The sequence below is a fragment of the Spodoptera frugiperda genome, chromosome 26 (assembly GCF_023101765.2).
Source record: "Spodoptera frugiperda isolate SF20-4 chromosome 26, AGI-APGP_CSIRO_Sfru_2.0, whole genome shotgun sequence".
Taxonomy (NCBI): domain Eukaryota; kingdom Metazoa; phylum Arthropoda; class Insecta; order Lepidoptera; family Noctuidae; genus Spodoptera; species Spodoptera frugiperda.
This window is the reverse complement of record NC_064237.1, coordinates 2,188,768-2,209,089: the sequence shown is the minus strand read 5'-3', so window position 1 is coordinate 2,209,089 and position 20,322 is coordinate 2,188,768. Positions and strand designations below refer to the sequence as shown.

At 34.8% G+C, this 20,322-nt stretch overlaps 4 protein-coding genes across 7 annotated transcripts in view; 2 read left to right on the top strand and 2 right to left on the bottom strand.

The window, feature by feature from the left end:
• The window catches only part of LOC118264807 (cryptochrome-1), a 21,837-nt gene extending 10,267 nt beyond the window's left edge, over positions 1-11,570 (top strand). For 2 of the 4 annotated variants that reach the window (XM_050704624.1, XM_050704625.1), the window contains exons 2-14: positions 446-594; positions 940-1,086; positions 1,559-1,746; positions 1,987-2,103; positions 2,473-2,606; positions 2,953-3,048; positions 3,482-3,564; positions 3,922-4,048; positions 4,762-4,944; positions 5,358-5,525; positions 6,039-6,162; positions 7,567-7,626; positions 8,987-11,570. In XM_050704624.1, the coding sequence (XP_050560581.1) occupies positions 465-594; positions 940-1,086; positions 1,559-1,746; positions 1,987-2,103; positions 2,473-2,606; positions 2,953-3,048; positions 3,482-3,564; positions 3,922-4,048; positions 4,762-4,944; positions 5,358-5,525; positions 6,039-6,162; positions 7,567-7,626; positions 8,987-9,076 (1,647 nt within the window). In that variant the 5' untranslated portion in view covers positions 446-464 and the 3' untranslated portion in view covers positions 9,077-11,570. The remainder of the gene's footprint in view (positions 1-445; positions 595-939; positions 1,087-1,558; positions 1,747-1,986; positions 2,104-2,472; positions 2,607-2,952; positions 3,049-3,481; positions 3,565-3,921; positions 4,049-4,761; positions 4,945-5,357; positions 5,526-6,038; positions 6,163-7,566; positions 7,627-8,986) is intronic. The other 2 variants (XM_050704627.1, XM_050704626.1) reach the window with 1 other exon arrangement.
• Positions 11,564-20,322, bottom strand: LOC118264693 (cytosolic Fe-S cluster assembly factor NUBP2 homolog). The gene is made up of 4 exons (XM_035577288.2): positions 20,110-20,322; positions 19,756-20,026; positions 19,417-19,588; positions 11,564-12,286 (listed from the first exon to the last, which is right to left on the bottom strand). Exons 1-4 carry the CDS (start codon positions 20,218-20,220, stop codon positions 12,061-12,063), a joined length of 780 nt encoding a protein of 259 aa, XP_035433181.1. The 5' UTR covers positions 20,221-20,322; the 3' UTR covers positions 11,564-12,060.
• LOC126912469 (uncharacterized) lies at positions 12,297-13,392 on the top strand. Its single transcript, XM_050704629.1, has 2 exons — positions 12,297-12,698; positions 12,804-13,392. Exons 1-2 carry the CDS (start codon positions 12,686-12,688, stop codon positions 13,340-13,342), a joined length of 552 nt encoding a protein of 183 aa, XP_050560586.1. The 5' UTR covers positions 12,297-12,685; the 3' UTR covers positions 13,343-13,392.
• Positions 13,629-16,238, bottom strand: LOC118281309 (piggyBac transposable element-derived protein 4-like). Its single transcript, XM_035601886.2, has 2 exons — positions 15,516-16,238; positions 13,629-15,181 (listed from the first exon to the last, which is right to left on the bottom strand). The coding sequence occupies exon 2, from the start codon at positions 15,175-15,177 to the stop codon at positions 13,918-13,920; it is 1,260 nt and encodes a 419-aa protein (XP_035457779.2). The 5' UTR covers positions 15,178-15,181; positions 15,516-16,238; the 3' UTR covers positions 13,629-13,917.

The following is a 20,322-nucleotide window of genomic DNA, read 5'->3' as shown; positions in this document are numbered from 1 at the left end:
TTACAGGTTTTGGTTCATACTTATTTTCGGGAGTAACTAGGTACATTTTATTTAAACATTCCCCACACTAGGATTTTCTCCTGTATTGTGGGTGCGTTTACAAACATATAATTTATCATGCACTTGACACCCAGATCCGAAATAACAATTTGTGGATGACACAAAGAGTTGTTCCGTGAGGGAATCAAACACGCTGCACATCGCACGTCATCCTGTTGCCCAGCCACTGCGCCAACCGTGCAGTCTTTGTGTTACATGATATAATTTATGCAGTTTAACCATGAAATGTGTGTAAAGTAAACCGCCTTCCCGGTCTATTTGAAATAAATAATTTTGACTTTGACTTTGTTAAATTAAAAGAATCATGGAACCAATGACTACAATCTCGTTCATTCTATTTCTATCACAGAGCCTTGTTCTAATAGATCTGTTTATTTGTCATCAGGTAACCCTCAATCGCCGCAATGCTTGGTGGTAGCGTACTCTGGTTCCGCCACGGGTTGAGGCTGCATGACAACCCCTCGCTGCACTCTGCGCTCGAAGACAAAGGGTTCCCGTTCTTTCCTATCTTCATCTTCGATGGAGAAACTGCAGGTAAGATTCGAATACCTAATGTTTTTATGGTCTTAGTAACTCTTCTATCTGTAGTTTTGATTAAAGATTTTTGTATAAGCGCTTGATATTTTAAAGGTGTTTAAGGTAAGGGTCTATATTGTAGCCGGACACTGGCGTTTAACAGAGAAAAGAAATGTTTTTAAACTAAATGAATAGTCTAGCGAAAAATTAAGCAGTAAAAAGACCGTAGAAATCTATAGACAAATTACACATACTCTCTTAAAACAACCATTTTGATGAGCCTACCATAACACCTATGATACAATGGTCTACTACTGAAAGATCCATATACATAATAGTGACTACGGTGTAATCAATGGACAGGTACAAAGCTGGTTGGCTACAACCGTATGCGGTATCTCCTGGAGGCTCTGGACGACCTGGACAACCAGTTCAAGAAACATGGCGGCCGGCTCATCATGCTGAAAGGAAAGCCTAACGTCGTGTTTAGGAGACTTTGGGAGGAATTCGGTGAGTGGTATATTGTTTATTTTGATATATTTTTTCAAGTGGCTACTGACGTCGGTACATCTTTCTTGATTGGATTTAGAGTAGACTCGAAACAAAGACTCACTATATATATGCAACCTGACGCCTTCAAGCGCAACGTCAAGGGGTAGACAGAATGCACATTACGGCACGTAATGCCGTCCACACACTTTTCACCATTTGTGTTATAAGTCCTATGTAATAGGGGGTGAGCCTATTGAGATACTCACTCATGGCTCATAAATAATAGAGTAGGTAAAGTATATGAAGAGTGTACAAAAGTTAGTTTTGTGAAACAGCTGAATCATATTATATGGGCTGGTAAACGAACTTTTAAGGACAATTGGTACCAACTACGAATAGGTAGAAGTAGTTAGATCTTATCTTATCGAAAGTGGAGAAGTAAGAAGACTATAATAATTTATTTATCCATCTGCTTTCATCCTTATGTTAGGTATTCGCAAGCTCTGCTTCGAGCAGGACTGCGAGCCGGTGTGGAGGGCTCGTGACGACAGCGTGAAGAATGCCTGCAAGGAGATCGGCGTGGTCTGCAAGGAACACGTCTCCCATACCCTGTGGGAGCCTGACACCGTCATCAAGGCCAATGGAGGCATCCCCCCTCTTACTTATCAGATGTTTTTGGTTAGTGTTTGTTAAAAATAGTACAAAGTAATTACTTGGTGCTTTATAAAGTCAGTAAATGCGTACCTAATAAGTAAATAACGTTTGGACAACTCCTTGCAAATAAGGAGCAAATATTGAATAATTTAATCATTTTTTTAAGAACAACACTGCCTTTCAATCATTTCTCAGCTTGATATTAATCAGTTTACGTATATCAAACCTATTTGAATTCTTAGTATTCTATTTGTGTATTTGTAGCATACTGTAGCCACCATTGGCGACCCTCCGCGTCCAGTCGGCGAGGTAGATTTCACAGGAGTCAAGTTCGGCAGCCTGCCTGAATCCTTTTACAATGAGTTTACGGTCTTCGATAAGGTAAGTCAAACTGAATCTTTTTTATCTTGAACGAAAAATTAAACACGATCCTAACTATGACGTAAAATTGTCACCTGCGAACACGACTTGAATTTTATCGAACGCAGCATATCGTCGTCACTGTGATTGGTTGGTTTATTCGAGCCGGCCAATCAGAGAGCCGAACTCTTTCGTTTCCATTACTTTAAGCGTAAAGCATACTCTTACTAAGGGCACTGATGACGAAATGCCGCGTTCGATGAAATTCAAGTTGTGTTCACAGGTGATATTTTAACATACTAAATGTACAGAGATACTATCATTATACCAACGTAAACATCTGTGTGATTATAGTGTTCATTAAATACTTATATTTTGCTACTCCCCCAGACTCCAAAACCAGAGGATTTAGGTGTATTCCTAGAGAACGAGGATATCCGAATGATTCGCTGGGTGGGCGGGGAGACCACTGCTCTTAAGCAGATGCAGCAGCGTCTGGCTGTGGAGTATGAAACCTTCCTCAGGTATGATAATAGATTTGGAGTGTTTTTTTTTTGACAAAAGTTAATTGAAACATTCTTTAAACATGGTTTTATTATAAGTTTTGTGAGAAATTATTATGTTATCGGCTTACTCACGTAACTCGACTAGTTTCAAACCATGCTAGAGGCTTATATTCATGAACAGTATCCCGCGACATACGACGCGGCGACTATAGGACCAGTAGCAGCGCGACATTTTAAACATGATGTTTTCTTCTTGGTTAAAGAACAACAGCATTTTTTAAATTCTTTATTTATTCTTAAAAATTATTTACAGAAACAAACTGATATTTTACATTGCTTGATTGTAACATTTGTATCTCCACAGGGGATCGTACTTGCCTACACATGGCAACCCGGACTTATTGGGTCCACCCATATCTTTGAGCCCTGCGCTGCGGTTTGGATGTCTCTCTGTCCGGAGGTAAGAACTTTGAATTTGATTTTATAATAATATAAACAGTACCCAGCGGTACGGTTTATTTTTAATTTAAAAGAGAGCGCTCTGATTGGCCTGCTCGAATAAACCTACCAATCAGAGTGCGCTCTCGTTTCGATTACGTTAAACGTAAAACAATCGGTTCTGTATATAGCCAATTTGAAATGACTTTATAAACTTTAAAATCAGCGGTATTCCTAATCGATGGGCATGCTTGAAGTGTTTGATGAATATAGAAGCGACGGAGACATTCCAGAATAATTTCATTTGTCATTCCATTGTCATCCAACCTCATTTATAAGAAGGTTTAGTAAATTATGGAATTTTGATTACTTAATATCTGAATATTAAATAATTGAAGTTCACTTATCAGCGACAGTGTCGGTGGTCGCTGAGCGTAATGTCGAGTCTATTTCAGCTTCTACTGGTCAGTACAGGACTTGTTCCGTCAGGTGCACCAAGGACGGCTCACCTCTAACTCTGCGTCCCATTTCATTACTGGTAAGGATTATATTATTCGCAGTATATACGATAATGATGGAGTATATTTATAATTACTCTCTTCCCGAAGATGTCGTACGAATCGACTATGGGACTGCATATTTTAACAGTTTTAAGTGTGGGAGAGCCATGCTTCGGCACGAATAGGCCGGCTCGACCGGAGTGATACCACGGCTTTACAGAAGACCGACGTGCCAGCCATATGCTCGTTTATACCACAAAAAAACAGTAGCCAAGGAGCACCGATGAAAAACCTGAATATTTTGAACTCTAATCTCCAATCCGACACTCAATTTGGTGTGAATATTAGGTCTTGTGGTATAGGTTTCAGCCGCTAACATTTTGTAATGTTGCCAGGTCAACTGATTTGGCGTGAATATTTCTACACGATGAGCGTGAACAACCCTAACTACGGCCAGATGGCTGGCAACCCTATCTGCTTGGATATTCCTTGGAAGACTCCGGCTGGAGATGAGTTGCAGAGGTATTTTCAATTGTTTATTACATTTTAGTTTTCATTTCAAATAAAAGTCTTCTTCTCAAAACTGGCCAAACGAAAATTCACTCCTAGTTTAAGTTCCTTTAAGCCGTGTAGTGAAGTGACGGTAAATTATAAATAGCTACATTTCTAGGGGAGATTAGGGGTAGCTATTTTCCCCACGGAAGTCGTAAGATCTGACTGAGAGATATAGCGTCGGTGGGGAGCAAATCTGGACTCATTGATTATGTTAACCGTTTATTGTTCAAGAACACACAGAATGTCTTACAAACTCACAATCTTACAATAATAACTTTTGAGTGCGAGTCGTTTGCCCGCGCGAACGTGTCAAAACTCAAACGTCAACTCACTGACACAGCGCGCTCTAGCGGATGGCTAATAAAGATATGTGCTGGGGTTGCCGCGTTATAGAGATTATTTATTTTTCAGAGACCAGGCAGCAGCATTTTCTAATAAACATAAACCTTTTAAACTACGATCTCCCACCTGACTGCCAAGCTTGAAGATTATCGCAAATCCTCTTATGTAGAGGAGACTCGTAGTCCAACGGCCTACTTCAGTTCAAAAACTATCAAACAAAATGAAATGTCAATATGACAAATTGACAGACTCTTACTTCAACGGCCAGAACCTTCTTCAATTTAGAAACTATCAAATAAAATTAAATGTAAATAAGACATATTTAACTTGAATTCCAGATGGATGGAAGGTCGCACCGGGTTCCCGTTCGTGGACGCGGCGATGCGCCAGCTCCGTACGGAGGGCTGGTTGCACCACGCCGCGCGCAACACGGTCGCCTCCTTCCTCACGCGGGGCACGCTCTGGCTGTCCTGGGAACACGGGCTCAACCACTTCTTGAAGTATCTGCTTGATGCCGACTGGTAAGTAAACTTTAAACGTTACTTTCATTGATATTAATTAATTACATTTGTTTAGAGTTTTGGTTGTCGTCATGTTATTGAAGAAGCCTATGTCGTCTACCAGTATGGCAATCGGTTAATAGTATCCCAAAATTCGATTAACCATATTGTCCTTCTAATTTTTTTGAGCAGTCTGGATAATTTTGGTGTTTCACTTAAATAATGAAAATTATCAGATTAATCTTCAAATCAAAAATGTTAAACATTATGGTCTGTTTTGTGTTGTTAATGGCGCTTGTGTAGTGTAGTAACTGCATTGACAAAAAAGGTTTCAGTGGCGTCAAACATTAAAACAATGTCTCTTATGTAAGGATACCTTCTATGTATATTTTTATGTAAGGATACCTACTCACCTCTTACTCCCATTTCTCCAGGTCGGTGTGCGCCGGTAACTGGATGTGGGTATCATCGTCAGCGTTCGAAGCGTTGCTGGACTCGGGCGAGTGCGCGTGCCCGGTGCGCCTGGGGCAGCGCCTCGACCCCAGCGGGGAGTACGTGCGCAGATACGTGCCCGAACTGGCTCGCATGCCCGTTGAATACATGTGAGATATATTTTGATCTTTATTTTTTTAAGTACTTTTTTTTTAATGTTCAATGGGCCGACGTTTGGCCGCTATCTCGCCTGAGTGATGATGCGGCCTACGGTGGAGCACGTCTGCCCATAAGCAACCTAACTTACTAGCTCTACAACTTTACTAGCTCTTTATTGCTGTTTCCCTATCATGTATGGAATACCTTAGAGAAGACAGTTTTCCTGCAGAATGTTAATTGACCTCTGAGTTTTTTCGGTATTTCTTCTCAGAGTAGTCCGTTAGGAAATGCCGACATTATCTAAATTCTTTGTTCAATCAATTCAACAGATTTTGATAGTTTTTGTTTTTACCAACCTCCCCTTAATTTTAAGAAATCCCTAAATAAGTGATATTTAGGGGCAATTTTGTTTTTATCAACCTATAAGTGCTACATAAAAACGAGCATTGTTAATTCAACCAGCTTGCTTCTAGAACTCAGACTATTATTATTATTTTTTAAATCAAACTCCTTTTCACTTCCAGCTATGAACCCTGGAAGGCTCCTATCGACGTGCAGGAGCGCGCCTCCTGCATCATCGGCAAGGACTACCCAGACCCAGTAGTCAACCACCTTGTGGCCGCCCAGAGGAACAGGAATGCTATGAAGGTATGTTGGGTAGGACATAGAATGGTCATAAAAGTATATATTTAACACAATGGAGTAATTATGTTTTACGTTTACTCATGTAACTGTTTCACGAGGTAATTCGACTAATTTCAAGCCACTTTCTGGGCTCATAGGTGTGAGAAAAAATTTCAGGTCGATTTACACATTTCTTGTTTAGTATAATTATGTTATTGGAAAACGTTATTTGAGTTTTTTTTTTGTGCACGTTAAAGCAAATTTTGTTATACGTATTTGTCCAATTATATGGTGTACATAAATACCTATATGTACTTCATATGTTGTGTAAATAATTGTAGTATAGTAATAGTAATATTCATTAGTATTTTAGCTAGTGTATTTATGTTGTTGTTTGTTTTACTACACAGATAAAACAAAATGCTAATGCCAGTTTGTGTTTTACGAAATTTTCTTTTCAACAAATTGTGGTTTTATAACGTCAATTAAGCCTCGTCTCGATATTGATTGGACATTGTTGAAACTATTCCTTGTCGCACAGTCAACAGTGTCGTCGGACATCGCCCGATGTCTCGGGCGACACATGTTGCTCGACAAATGTTCCTCGTGGAAACGAGGCTTAAGCATAATCTATTTTCGGCAACTCAAATCCATTTGAAATTAAGTCTTATAAGGCAAGAAATAAAGTCGTTTTTCTGATGTTAAAACCACAAGTTGTACTATCATGTTCATTGAATATATCACTCATTATACATGTACATATCAGCTTTATTTTCTTTAGTATATAATTAATATGTGTTAGATTGAGGACCGCGCCGCCCGTGCGTTGTACACACGGGTCCAAATAGGTCGACAGTTTTATTTTGTTAAAACTTTTTGCTTATTTCAACACGTGAGCTATGTGTCTTGTTATTCTGACTAATTTTGGCTGTGGATAATTAATAAAGTAATCTGTAATTATTCTTTAGACTACATTATATTATAAAATAATGTTTGAAATGACCGATAATAATCATTGAAAGGTAAGTCATCCGTGAGAAGAGGCCTTTGGTCAGCAGTGGCCACTTATAGGCTGTTGATGTGATGTGATGTGATGTAAGTCATCCGCTTACATTGTTGCAATAACCACTGACAAAATAGTAGTATGTAGCAGCTGGATTATTCATTTTTTGTGTATCTATCCCTTTTTTAAGGGATCCCATCATCTATTCACATTGTGATACAGATGGTATGTGCCTGTTCAGTGTAAGTATATTGTATATTATAGGGTCATTGGTCTCATAAATTAAGTTATTCTTAAAAAAAGACCTAATTATTATTGTACCTTATTATTAGTTACTTAGGCCACAAATTAGTCAGAATATCACCACACATAGTTGCTTGTGCAAGGCATAGCGAGCTGGACTCAGTTGCCCTTGTGTTCCGCAGTGGTTGAGCCGCTCAGTTGCCGGCCGACTGCAGAAGGACAAGTGGTTCGATATAGTCGGGGTTCGTAAACATTTGCATATAACCCATCGACTTTTATTTTTTAACGGATTTTGGTCATTCTGTACTTGTACATAAAGTTCAAATTTCATTAATGTTGTTCGAGAGTCAGATACCAAGTTTTGTTTGAATTTCAACGTCAGGGCTGAAATATTCATTAATATATTAAGTAAAGAAAGTATTCATCTCTCTCTCACTCTCCTTTAGAAACAGCCCACATGCGAGATAAAAAATTTCAGCAATAATTGAAACAGATGCTGAATTAGTTTCTACTGACCAGGTACTTACTTGTATTATTTTTTACATGTCATTTGAGCCGTGGTTCCCAAAGTTGTCTATCTGAAGCAAGGTACCAAACTCAGGACTCACTTTTAGGAAATTAAATCATTACAAATGTGCAAAGTTGAATTAAATACAGAGTCTGTTTTACGTTACGCTATAGTACGAGTTTGTTTTACGTTTAATGAGATCGAAATGAGAGCGCGTTCGGCACTTTGATTGGTTGGTTAATTCCAGCCAGCCAATCACGGCGCCAAACGCGCTCTCGTTTCTATTAAAGCAAACTTGTACGTTAGTGTGTCATTTTGCAGATAAAAATTCTTTGCGCTCGCTCGCGACCTATTGTCTGGGAAAACCTGCATTTGAGAAAATGTATTAATTTAAATATTTACAAATGATTTATTTTAAATAAAAAAATAATGTATTTGTTTTTACTGTGACATGTACAGAATGACTAAAACGAAATATATTTTGCATTCTATCAGAATAAACCACTGTCAAACTTTATATAGGTTGTTCTATGAATTGATATCAATCTTTAATACTTTTATTGTGCACGTAATTATATTTTGTATCACTACTATGTAACATCTTACTACTTATAGTAAGATAAGAAAACTAATAATTTTTGGTATGATCTACTCTGATTATTTAAAAATAAAATCTTTTTGATAAAAGTTGATATCATGTTCGTGAGCACCCTCTGCTAAGCTCGCATACAAACAAGCTTTATTGCAATCTATATATAGCTCACTCTCTATCATCTATTCACCTGTATTATATTCCTTAAAAACTTCATTCTTGTAAATATCTATCTTTATTTATTACTTACGGAATATTATACTTTTACCTAAGTTTTGTTTGTTTTATCTCTGCGATTTTGGAAACTCTACTCTATACTTTACACCATAAAGTTTAGTTTCCTCTGATACAAGAATGTTTTATGCATTTACTATTCTGTTATCGACTCTATTTATTCAGAGATATGATTGATATTTGCATACATGGGTATAAGGTGCATTATGGTCTCATAGATTGGGTTTATAGTGACTTATATTGAGAAATATTGTTTTATTTTGTTCAGGAACTTCGTCATATTTTGCAAAAAGCTCCTCCACACTGCTGCCCCTCCTCAGAAGACGAGATCCGACAGTTCATGTGGCTCAACGAATAATGACAGACGGAATTAGACTCTATTTGTATCGCCGTAAAGGTTATTTTAGATGAATGTGGTATCAAAGGTAAGATTTTCTTTTAGTTATTTTTTTACTACAGAAACTGCTATTGTAATCTTTGTTTGTCAGATAATAGGGTGCTTTTTTGTTTGTCACGCCATATTTCTTTCATAATTAGACTAAGTGAATTAGAATATTTTAGTAGATCTGTTTTACGTTCTATGTAAGTACAAGATGTAATAGAATAACTTTCTGGTTCGAGTCAAGCCAATAACTGCTCTGTGTCTGTGACCAAAGGTTTGGATAAGCAAATCGTAATATTTTAAGCAATGGGGGACTGGACAAGGATAGCAGATTTTTCTCAGATTTCTTCAATATTTGGAATTAATTACAATAACATGTGGCGGAACCCTATTTACGTAGACAGGAAACGCGATCCTCGTTCACGTCACGAGTCGAGACGTAAAGCGTTACACCACATGCATGTCTTAATATCATTATTTAGAATGTATTCTCACATACATAATGTCACGCCTATCTTCCGTGGGGATAGGCAGAGACACTGGGACGCCATCAACCCTCATCAGTCAAATCTTGATTTTGTTTTTATAGTAGTAAAATGTGTGACGTCATTAATATGTAAACAAAAGATATATAGTTTTTTGTGTTGCGTAAATTAAACCAGCTATCCGGTCCCCCATGTAAATGTATTTGTGTTAATTAAGTGTTAGTATTAAACTAAATAAAATAAGGATTAAACTAACGAATAATGAAATATCAAGAAATTGGTAAAGTGATAGAATGATGTGATTATTGTAACTCGGAGGTGTTGGTCGTTTAACCCCGAAAATGCCGGGTTTGACAGGAAATGTCCACGAAGATGGTAAATTAATGAAATAATCGATAGTTTGATGTTTCTCTTGATATTTTTTAGTGTCAACTCAGTATTGACCGCTTCTGTGTTACACATGGAACAACTGCTACAGTGACTCTGGGAAGGAACCATGACTTAATATGTTGTTTTTTAAAGATTTTCTTTACAAAATATACGGTATTGTTTTTGCTTAGTTCCTGATTGGTTCTTAGTTACTTACTGTGCCAAAAAAGGATGAATGTTGAAAAGACAACTGTTTTTGTTTCGAATTTATTTCTGTTAAGTTTATTTTATTATATATTTTATGATTATAGTTATATTATTATACCTGAAGGTATCTGTCCGTTTTATATTCCAGATTTCTATATTATGTATAATTATGTTTATACAATCTAGTCTTAAGCCAAAATTTTTGATTGCATTAATTGTTTTTATATACTTTTACGTATTACTACCAGTTGCATAGACATTAGTAGCAGTTCGTAAAAATTGTGTAATTGGGAAGTTTCCTCGGTCAAAAATACATAATTTCGATACTCTTTTCAATACTCTAAAATATTTAAAAAATAATAATCACTTTCATGCATAGATATTTTGATTGGATTTTTATTTGATAACGTCATAACGCTCTATCTTATACAAAATTCATAGAATTAAAATATATTTTTTAACTTTTTTTGTCAAAAGTATTGAATTTGACAAGTAGGAAACTAACCTATTCTAGTATTAATGTTTATTAAACAGTAATTAACTCGTTTACCATTATTTTAGATGTCAATGTAGTTTCTAATTACTTTAATTAAACTTTCGCATTACATTCTTGTGTTGCGTGACAAGAAACTCGAAACGTTGGCTGGTGATAAAAATGGATGTTTTTTTTTAGTAAGTATTGAATAATATTTTTTTAATATTCCCAGTTTAAAATTAATTAGTTATAGAAAGTATATCTGTGTGTAGTTTGATGGCTGTGGACAAGTTCCCGTATTTTTTTTTCTATTGTCTTTAGTATTAGGGACAGAAGCATTTATGTACTAGTTTATGATGGTAGGTTACTGCCTGTTAAATTGGATAAAAAGAAATAAAAGTAATGCTTTATGTTATTAAACATACTTGAGGTATTTTCATGTGTTTGGAAATAATGTAAGAATTGACGTTTTAAATGTAAGGACTGAAAGAAAAGATATTATGAATCAATTTATATGAAATGTTATACCTACAAATATATTGTATTTGATATCTTTTGGAGAATTAACGACTTTCCTAACAAGCAGACAATTCAATCGATTATGAATGCTACTCCAAAATAATAAGGTTGGAATCACTAAACTGATTACATCTTTATTGAATTTTGTATCTTATAGTTATTGGAATAGAAGTGAAAATCGAAGGTCATAATTCCAAATAGCTTGTTAGAATGTCTTATTTCATTGAAATTGTTTAAAGGGTACTATTCGTATCAGGGTGTTTCAAAATTATATACATTTATACAATGACATATAATATTGTACTACAAGCAGTACAAAGAAGAACTATTTTATAAAACCAAAATTATAATGCATTTTTAAAAAGTGTTTTATGTATTTGATAGGTTTATGAAATAAATGGACTCGTATTAACAAGATGTTTTTTATTTATTTACATCAAAATCAACGGAATGATAGTATATAACATTTTTGCTTAAAACTAAATTGCTTGATAATGAGCAGTTTTAAAATATTTAAAATTCAATGCGGTGTATAGTAATCTGCTTATCTCTTTGAGGACACCATTTTGGCATGAATGTTTTTATCTTATTTTACAATCAGTTTCGTTATACATACATATTTGGCATATAGTTAGAATACAAAGAATACAGGCCAGATCGAAGTAATATGTAAAGTATTAATATATATTAAAACTTTACATATTATGAATTAATATATATTTTTTTCCATAAAACCAAGTAAGAAAGTATAGTACAAATGGATACATATAGTAATTTATCGAAATCATATAATATTGAATATCACAATAATATTGAAGTGTCAGTAATTTTGAGTGTTACAACTCATTGATAGACTTATAAATAAATATGCCCATGATTTAGTTACAGATTTTTTTTAAACAACCTCACAGGCTGTCAGGAGCTAATTGGTTCACTAATTCACTGAACACCTTACTAGTTGTGGAGTCTGGAAGTTCTTTGATGGCTGCTAAACCTTTCCCTGCCAGTTTCCCAACCCTGGGGTCTATGGGCACACTGCCCATGAACGGTATTTTGGCAATATCTGCTAATGACTTCCCCCCACCACTCGAGAAGATGTTTGTGCATTCACTGCAGTTTGGACACTCGTATCTGTGGGAGAAAATGATTAATATTTAGCTTAAAATGTAGGTATTTTATATTGTAGTAGCTAATCTCGTGCGGTTTCAGCCGCTCTGCTCGGCTCCTATTGGTCGCAGCATGATATTTTATAGCCTATAGAGTTATTTGATAAATGGACTGTCTAACACAAAAATATTTTTTTAACCGATTCATTGCCACCTTCATTTTCGTGAACATTTCAGCCAGGCCCCATACATTGGTCGGTGGCTCACCATTTGAGTCATCGGCCTCCCTGAAGGATGACTCAACTGTTGAGTCATTGGCCCCCTGTAATGATTTAATGCTTTTCGCCGTCATTCGAGCCAGTCTGATAACCAGGAAGGTTTTATTGTGTTCTCCTATTCGAAGTAGTGAATATTAAAAGTGAATATGGCGTTTCAAGGTAGTATTTGTTCGTTTTAATTAAATATTGCAGAGGTAGTAAACATTTTAGTAACCTTACCTATATGTATTCAATCATTATTTATTGTTGTAATATTATTTGTAGATAATCAGGAGAACGACGATTTTACTGAATGTAGCCAGGCATTGTTTACTGATTTCTATGATCAACAAAATGACGAGAAAGAAAACCAAAGTTTTCCAAACTCTAGTCAATCGATTTTGGAAAAAAGTATACCAAAGAAGCGTCAATTCACTGAATCTCGGAATAGTTGCAATGTAGTTTCTAATAACAGTTCAGATACTAGCATTGAAGAAATTCTGGACTCTGATGAAGACGAACATATTGAAAGGAAAAAAAAATGTTATCTTAAGAATGAAAATAAAATGAATAATGAGGTCTCTATAGAAAAAAAATCAGAACATGTTTGCTGTGCAGCAAAAAAATATTTTAATGCATTATTCTCTAAGGATTTTACAGCAGAATTGAATACACAAGATGAGTTGCCTCCAATTTATGCTCAGTTTGAGCATGATTTAGGCATAATGCTTGCTTTTCGGTTGAGAAATGTACCAGCCGACAAACGTTTGGAGTGTTATGAAAAACTAATTAATACTGTTAGACAATACGAAGGGAAAAAATAAAGAAAGATAATAAACAAGACATTTATTAATAATAATAATTACAAGAATCATATTTATAAAAATCAGGTACAAATATTTTACAATAATTGGTATATTATAATCGTATTCTTATGGCAGTCATATTATGGTGATGACTAATCAACAAAGAAAAAATTAATTAGTTTAATAATTGTGGTATGCTCTAAAACAATTCCCCAGACATAACCCAGGAAAGTCTGGGCAATCTGGGCAACCAAAGTAAACTTGCACTCTTTTTTTGTTGTATTATAACACTGCCTACATCTTTTCCTAATTTTTTTCCACCTGTTTTAGGCAAATGGTCAGGAACATGAACCCTACCTGGCACAGAATGTCTTTCTACGCTTGGTTTCTTAGGCAAGAGAAACTCAATAATTTGAAGCCTGAAGTCATACAAACTAATTTTTGTTTCTCTGTCTAAATTAAACATTAAAAAGGCATTGATTATATTAATTTGAATTACATGAATGATAACTTTTTTATACCACCTTAATGTTTTATGTTCAGCACAATAGTAACTCAACATTTGATCATGTTTATCAACCGCTCTCATATAATTATTTATTATATTTGACTTGCACTTTTGGTTTAAAGGAAATGTTTCCATATTTATTTTGTGTTTGTATATATTCGCTATTATGCTCTGTACTTACAAAACTAATTTCTCTCTTGTCTCTCCATTTTGTGACCGTAACGTTATTACTATTGTGCATAATACATGCTTCATTTGGCTGCAATCGGGCATTTATTACTTGTACAGGATTGCCTTTTCTATTAAATTGTAATGTACCAGTTATATAAGTGTTTTTATTTAAGAATTCTTCAGCCATGCCTACACTTGAATAATAATTATCCACATATAAAGAGTGGCCTTTATGAACGTAATTGCTCATTAAAACACGCATTACTTTCTTTACGTGATCTTTTCCTCCCACGACTTGGTCTTGAGACCCAGCATACAAATGTATTTTCATGCAAATACCATGCTTTTCTGCTAACATATATAATTTTATACCATACTTATGGACTTTATTTTTAAGGTACTGACGGAAATGTAAACGACCGGTCCATAATATCATTGACTCATCTATTGTAACCTCTCTAGCGGGGTAATATAAGTCTTCCATAGTTTTATTAAATAAATCAATCAAGGCTTTCACTTTATTTAGGCTTTGGTTTCCTGCTTCCATTTGTACATTAAGTGCTCTCAAAATCATAAAAAATCTATTTCTAGACATGTACTTGGTAAAGGTTAAATCAAAAAGATAATGTTTTTTCCAGTAATCAGACAATCTATTCAATTTAATGACACCCATAAGCATGATTAAACCTAGAAACACCTTGAACTCCTCTATTGTCACTGGTTGCCATCTACGAAATCTTGCATGAGGACCGCTGGCATTTCTTTTAATAATTTCTCCATTTCTATTCGTACATGTCAATAAAAGAGTATAAAAATCCATATTAAATACCAGATTAAAATAATCAATAGGCTGTCTACCTGACATGGCTTGTTTAATACCAGGGTTTCCAGTAAATAAAAATGTGTTAAGTTCTGTTGGATTGCCTGGTATCCAAATTGAAGAGGCTTCAACACCTGCTTGCTGAGTGTCTATAACTTCTGTTGTGACAACTTCTTCTTCGATGATGTCTATCCATTCATCATACACTTCTGGATAAGTACCTTCGTCTAAAATATTAAAGAGGTCTCGATCCGTTAGTGAAAATTCACCGGGTACTGTTATGCATTCTCTTGGAGATGCCATTGCACCCAACATGTCTTCAATTGTTTGTTTGGACGTGGATGGTTGATCCATATTTCTGAAAAAGAATTTTCATTTAAACTATAGTTGATTTCAATTCATGTGGATTAATCGGGTAATATATGGACTATTTCTTTACTTGTCCTATTTAATAAACAATTATGGTCAATCTCTTTAATGTTGCATTCTAAAATAAAAGTTTATAAAATAACACAATGTACTTTTAATTCAATTGTGAGTTTAATTGCAAAATCTAAAGTTAAATGTTAAAATAATGAAATTATATGATTAAATTGAGAGCGGCCACATTCTTTCCGTGAGTCAAGTTAACTTCTGCGAGTAGTAAATATGTATGTAGTGAAAATGATAATTATGTGTACATGTATACTTACAGAAATTTGGAATCCTTGTAGCCAGATCACAATAGGTAATGCAACACCTTACAGTTCAAAGTCACATAAATAACAGAGTCCATGTACAGCAGCCAGGTCACATATAAGAAATCAATAACAAATCCAAGAATCACAGCCAGGTTAGTCAGAAAAATCAGGAACTTTGGATAAACGTGTGGAAATCTTCAAAACAAAATACGATGTACGTATCCTGCCTCAAAACAACGCGTGACAGTCACAATGACACATGCTTGTCGAATAGTTCATACACGCTACCGCAAAACGCATACGCATGTGGCGCTAGTGGTGCAACGTAATGTTGCCATGTTAAATGTATTTTTGCGTCATTTGTTAGGCTGTTTGTAATATATCTTGTTGGTTGGCTTCTTATTTAGATTTAAGGTTTGTCAGCCTACCTATTTATACTTTGATTGTGTGTGCTGATGTGCCAAATAAACATGTTTTCTTTCTTTACCTATATCAAAATAATAGTATGTTTAAAAATCGAAGTAGATTTAACTTCTTCTACAAAAGGTTTATGACACCTGACTATTAAAAATATTCTCTAAAATGAAGGGCCAGGTCTGTTGTTCACGCCAATGTTTAATGAGGTCTGAAAAATGGTAGTTTAAGTGATATTTTTTTTTGAATATCTGTTTTTCTAGAATTTTGATTCGACTCATCAGTTGAGTCATCGGCCTCCCTAAAGGATTTTTAATGACTCAACTGTTGAGTCATTGGCCATGAATCGGAATCATTCAAATAAACAAACTCTTTAGCTTTATAAAACAGTATAAGATTGTGATTGTTGTTAAGAGATGGATATTAAGGACAAGGATTCCAATAAGACAGTAAGATTATTTGTAACAGAATATGAGTGATGTGGTTTTCGTTCAATGTAAAGGAAACTCATACTAAGGATACAGCCCAGAAGCATTAAGTCATAAGTATTTAGTTGTAACATACTGTTTTCAATACCATAACGTGGCCTTCAATTTACACAACAATGATAACAGAGGCACAGGAAATAGGTTACCAACAATGTCACTGTTAGAAGATAAAAATTGGCATTCAATATTATCATAAATAATGTACCTACTTAAAAGTTATTTGTAAACTATACAACGTGTAACAAAAAGGGGGTATACACATCAAGTGCACGGTTTCTAGATAACATAACAAACTATACGGGAAGGGTTTTTTAAACTCATGTTTTCATTTAACGAAGTTATGAATTTTTCCAATACATAAGATACATGAAATCCTACATTTGGAAATGAAATCATTACATCACTTGCAAGAAATCAGCTGATCGGTGTCAGTGCAAGTGCACTCAATGTACTTAAATTAAATCAAAACGCTTACTCCTGGTATTTCTTCGAATAAAGAAAAAAGGGTTCCGGATATTTATTTTTCGTAACATTTTTTTTTCTTCTTAAAAATTGTTTTAAGAAGAAAGGTTTTCATAAAAAAACAAAGAATATGTTTGTAGACAAACTAAGCCAAAACCTCGAGCGAGTACAAGCACCGGACATTTGTAAAGAAAATCTCGTCGGCCGCATACGTGTCCGTTAGCGAGTCGTGCGACCCGCACCAATTTTAAATTACGCTAAGTACATAGACAAGGGTATCCGTTAGGATATGAAATAATTAGGTACCTATCTGGTCTTTACGTGATACAAAGAGATAACATTTTTTTTTTGTTTTACTTGAATATGATGGTCTCAAACAAATGAGTGAAGTAATCTACCTTTGCATGTTTTTCTCATTAAGACTAAACTAACTTGCTGAGCTTTTCGTGAACTTCTGTCAATCTCTGTCTCCTCTTTCTCTGTTGTGGGTACCTACCTTAACCAGTCTTAATGGGAAAACCATGCAAAAGTACCAGGAACCCAAAAGAAACGAGAATTGTTATTACATACATTGAAGACGTTACGAAAAAGGGTTTCATATCATAATATTGTGTTCAAATGAACCCTAAATATCAATTCTATGCAAGTTATGTGTGTCCTAGTACAAAAAACTCCCAGTGGGTTCCGTTCTTGAATAAATTTTTAATGTACATTTTTACTTGGAGGCGTTTAGAGAGATTGACAGAATTAAAAAAAAACTCAGCATATTAGTTTAGTATTAATGAGAAAAACATGCAAAAATACTAGGAACCCATAAGAAACGAGAATTGTTACTACAATAATGGAAGACGCTACGATAAAGGATTTCATATCGTAATATTTTGTTCAAATGAACTCTAAACATCAATTCTAAGCAAATTATGTGTTTCCTAGTACAAATAAACTCACAGGGGGTTCCGTTCTTCATTTTAATTAAATTACCGACAGAATTTACAGATAGATAGACAAAATTTCACGAAAAACTCAGCAGCTTAGTTTAGTTAACATGCAAAAGTACTAGGAATCCATAAGAAACGAGAATTGTCATTACATGAATTGAAAAACGGTTGCGCACTCACAGATCCCTAATTTCATATTAAATACGATAAAATCTTGTTTCCCAGTCGCACGCGTTGCTTGAGTGTATTATGTGAGAGAGATGGAAATGTTGTCACCGTCTGTTGGCTCTCTCTCTTTGGATGTCTCTCTCTCTCTTTATACATAGGAATTGTCATTCAGGATGGGGGACTCGCTCCGAAAGAAACCGATTTAAAGAAAATACGATTTATCGTTCTTGGTTCGATGTATTTCATAATAGTTAAAAGGACACTGTAAAAATCAAATATTATTTGTAACTACATTAGTTACTTGTAAACTAAGGCTAAGTTGTTAACTTTTTCAGGGCTAATAAGAGTCTTTAGTCAAATTCGACGTTTATTTCTAAAATACGTATTTGATTAAATTAATAGATAAAACACACATATTGTATTTTAATTGGCTACTATTCAATGCATTTCTTTACAGTGGAATACATAGAAATATCATTCATAATCTAATTTACATTACCGATTCAATAATAATGTGAACCGATTTAAAATAGTGTTGACATAATATTGTCATCATGAACGTTTCAGTCATCTCAATATTTCGGAAAAATAATAATATTAGAATTTTAGTTTTTACGAAAAATGGTGTTGCATTATCTTTCGTTGGTATTGTAACAGTGTTTGTAAGAGAGAAGATTTAATGTAGCATTCAGAAGGTGTTTGATCTTGTTGTGATTGTGATTGAGATTTGTTTTACAAGCAAGCAAAAGTGTGTTGTGTATTCACTATCACGGTAGTCACATCGAACCACATCTTTAAAAATGTAAGTTAAATAAATTTTTCACTTTAATATTTACAAGGCAAATTTCAGCATACAGGTACTAGGCAAACAAAGCGTCTAATGTACCTACCTATGCACGCACCGTCGCCGCGCGAATCAAAATTAGGTAGATAGGTACTAGGCGATCAGATTTACAGAAGAAATGTCTCGACCCCTGTAGTGTTGTGACACGTTTGTATGATTTAAAATCAAGAATCATACGACACTAAGAATTTGGTACCAATTTTTTTTTTAAACGAATTTTAGACTGCAACTTTGTGTAGAGATTCTATTAAACCTGTATTCTTCAGTGCTTCTTGATGTATATGGGTATTTTGTTACACGTTGTATAACTACACATGTATACTATAATTACGGTGCTATAAGTACAACAGAACTGAAAACCTAATAGATGAATGACTCAACAATTTCAAGGCTATTGTGATTTCAAAAAAAGAATATAAAAGTGAGTATCTTATAAACTTATTTGATTTTTTTTTTAAATTGAGTGATGATGATTGTTTGTGAAAACAGCCAGTCATACTTTAATTTCAATGCTTGTTTCTTTATAAAACTAATCAGAATACTTGCTCAAATTGCTTTGACACAATGACTAGAGCGTTAAAATGATAGTCAAAACTCACCCGCTCATGTTTTCAATAATGCCAAGGATAGGTATGCCAGTCTTTTTGCAGAATGTGATCTCCTTGCGCACATCCTCTATGGCAACTTCCTGTGGTGTAGTCACTATTATAGCACCACATTGTGGCACTTGACGGAGATTCTCCATCACGGTGATGTGCTCATCTGAAGTTCCTGGAAAAAAAGAATGATTATGATATTTAGTATAGACAAATCAGATGATAATGTTGACTTTGCAGATTTGAGAGCTTATTAGTAGCTCACATAAAAGTTACAACATATTTGTCAATTATAAGTGTCAAAAAATCTTTGATATTTATAGGATATATGGAGGAGTATACCTGGAGGAGTATCTATAACAAGAAAATCGAGTTCTTGCCAGCAAACATCTTCTAAGAACTGTTTTATCATTGATGTCTTCTTAGGTCCTCTCCAAACCACGGCATCGTTTCGGGAGCTCAGCAAGAAGCCTATAGACATCACACCGAGCCTCTGTTCGTTGTCTAGATACACTGGAATCCATCCTTCTGGACCCTGGTGTACATTTTGGTTCTCCAAATTCAGTAAGTAAGGGACACTAGGCCCACACAAATCTATGTCCAATAATCCAACCTAGAATAACAAAGATACTGTTAGTATGTGAGTTTCTTGGCAAATAACCACTGATAACCATGATATTTTCCACTTGACTATACCTTATAACCTCTTTCTTTTAAAGTTAGCGCCAATTGTGTGCTAACTGTGGATTTTCCGACACCTCCCTTACCAGAAAGAACTAATATTACACGTTTTACAGAATCAAGCATTTTCACTTATTTTTACTGAGGATATATTAAAAATAATCAAAAATAAAATGCACAAAATAAACAATAAGTCAAAACTGTCAGCCTCACAATGACAACGTTCTA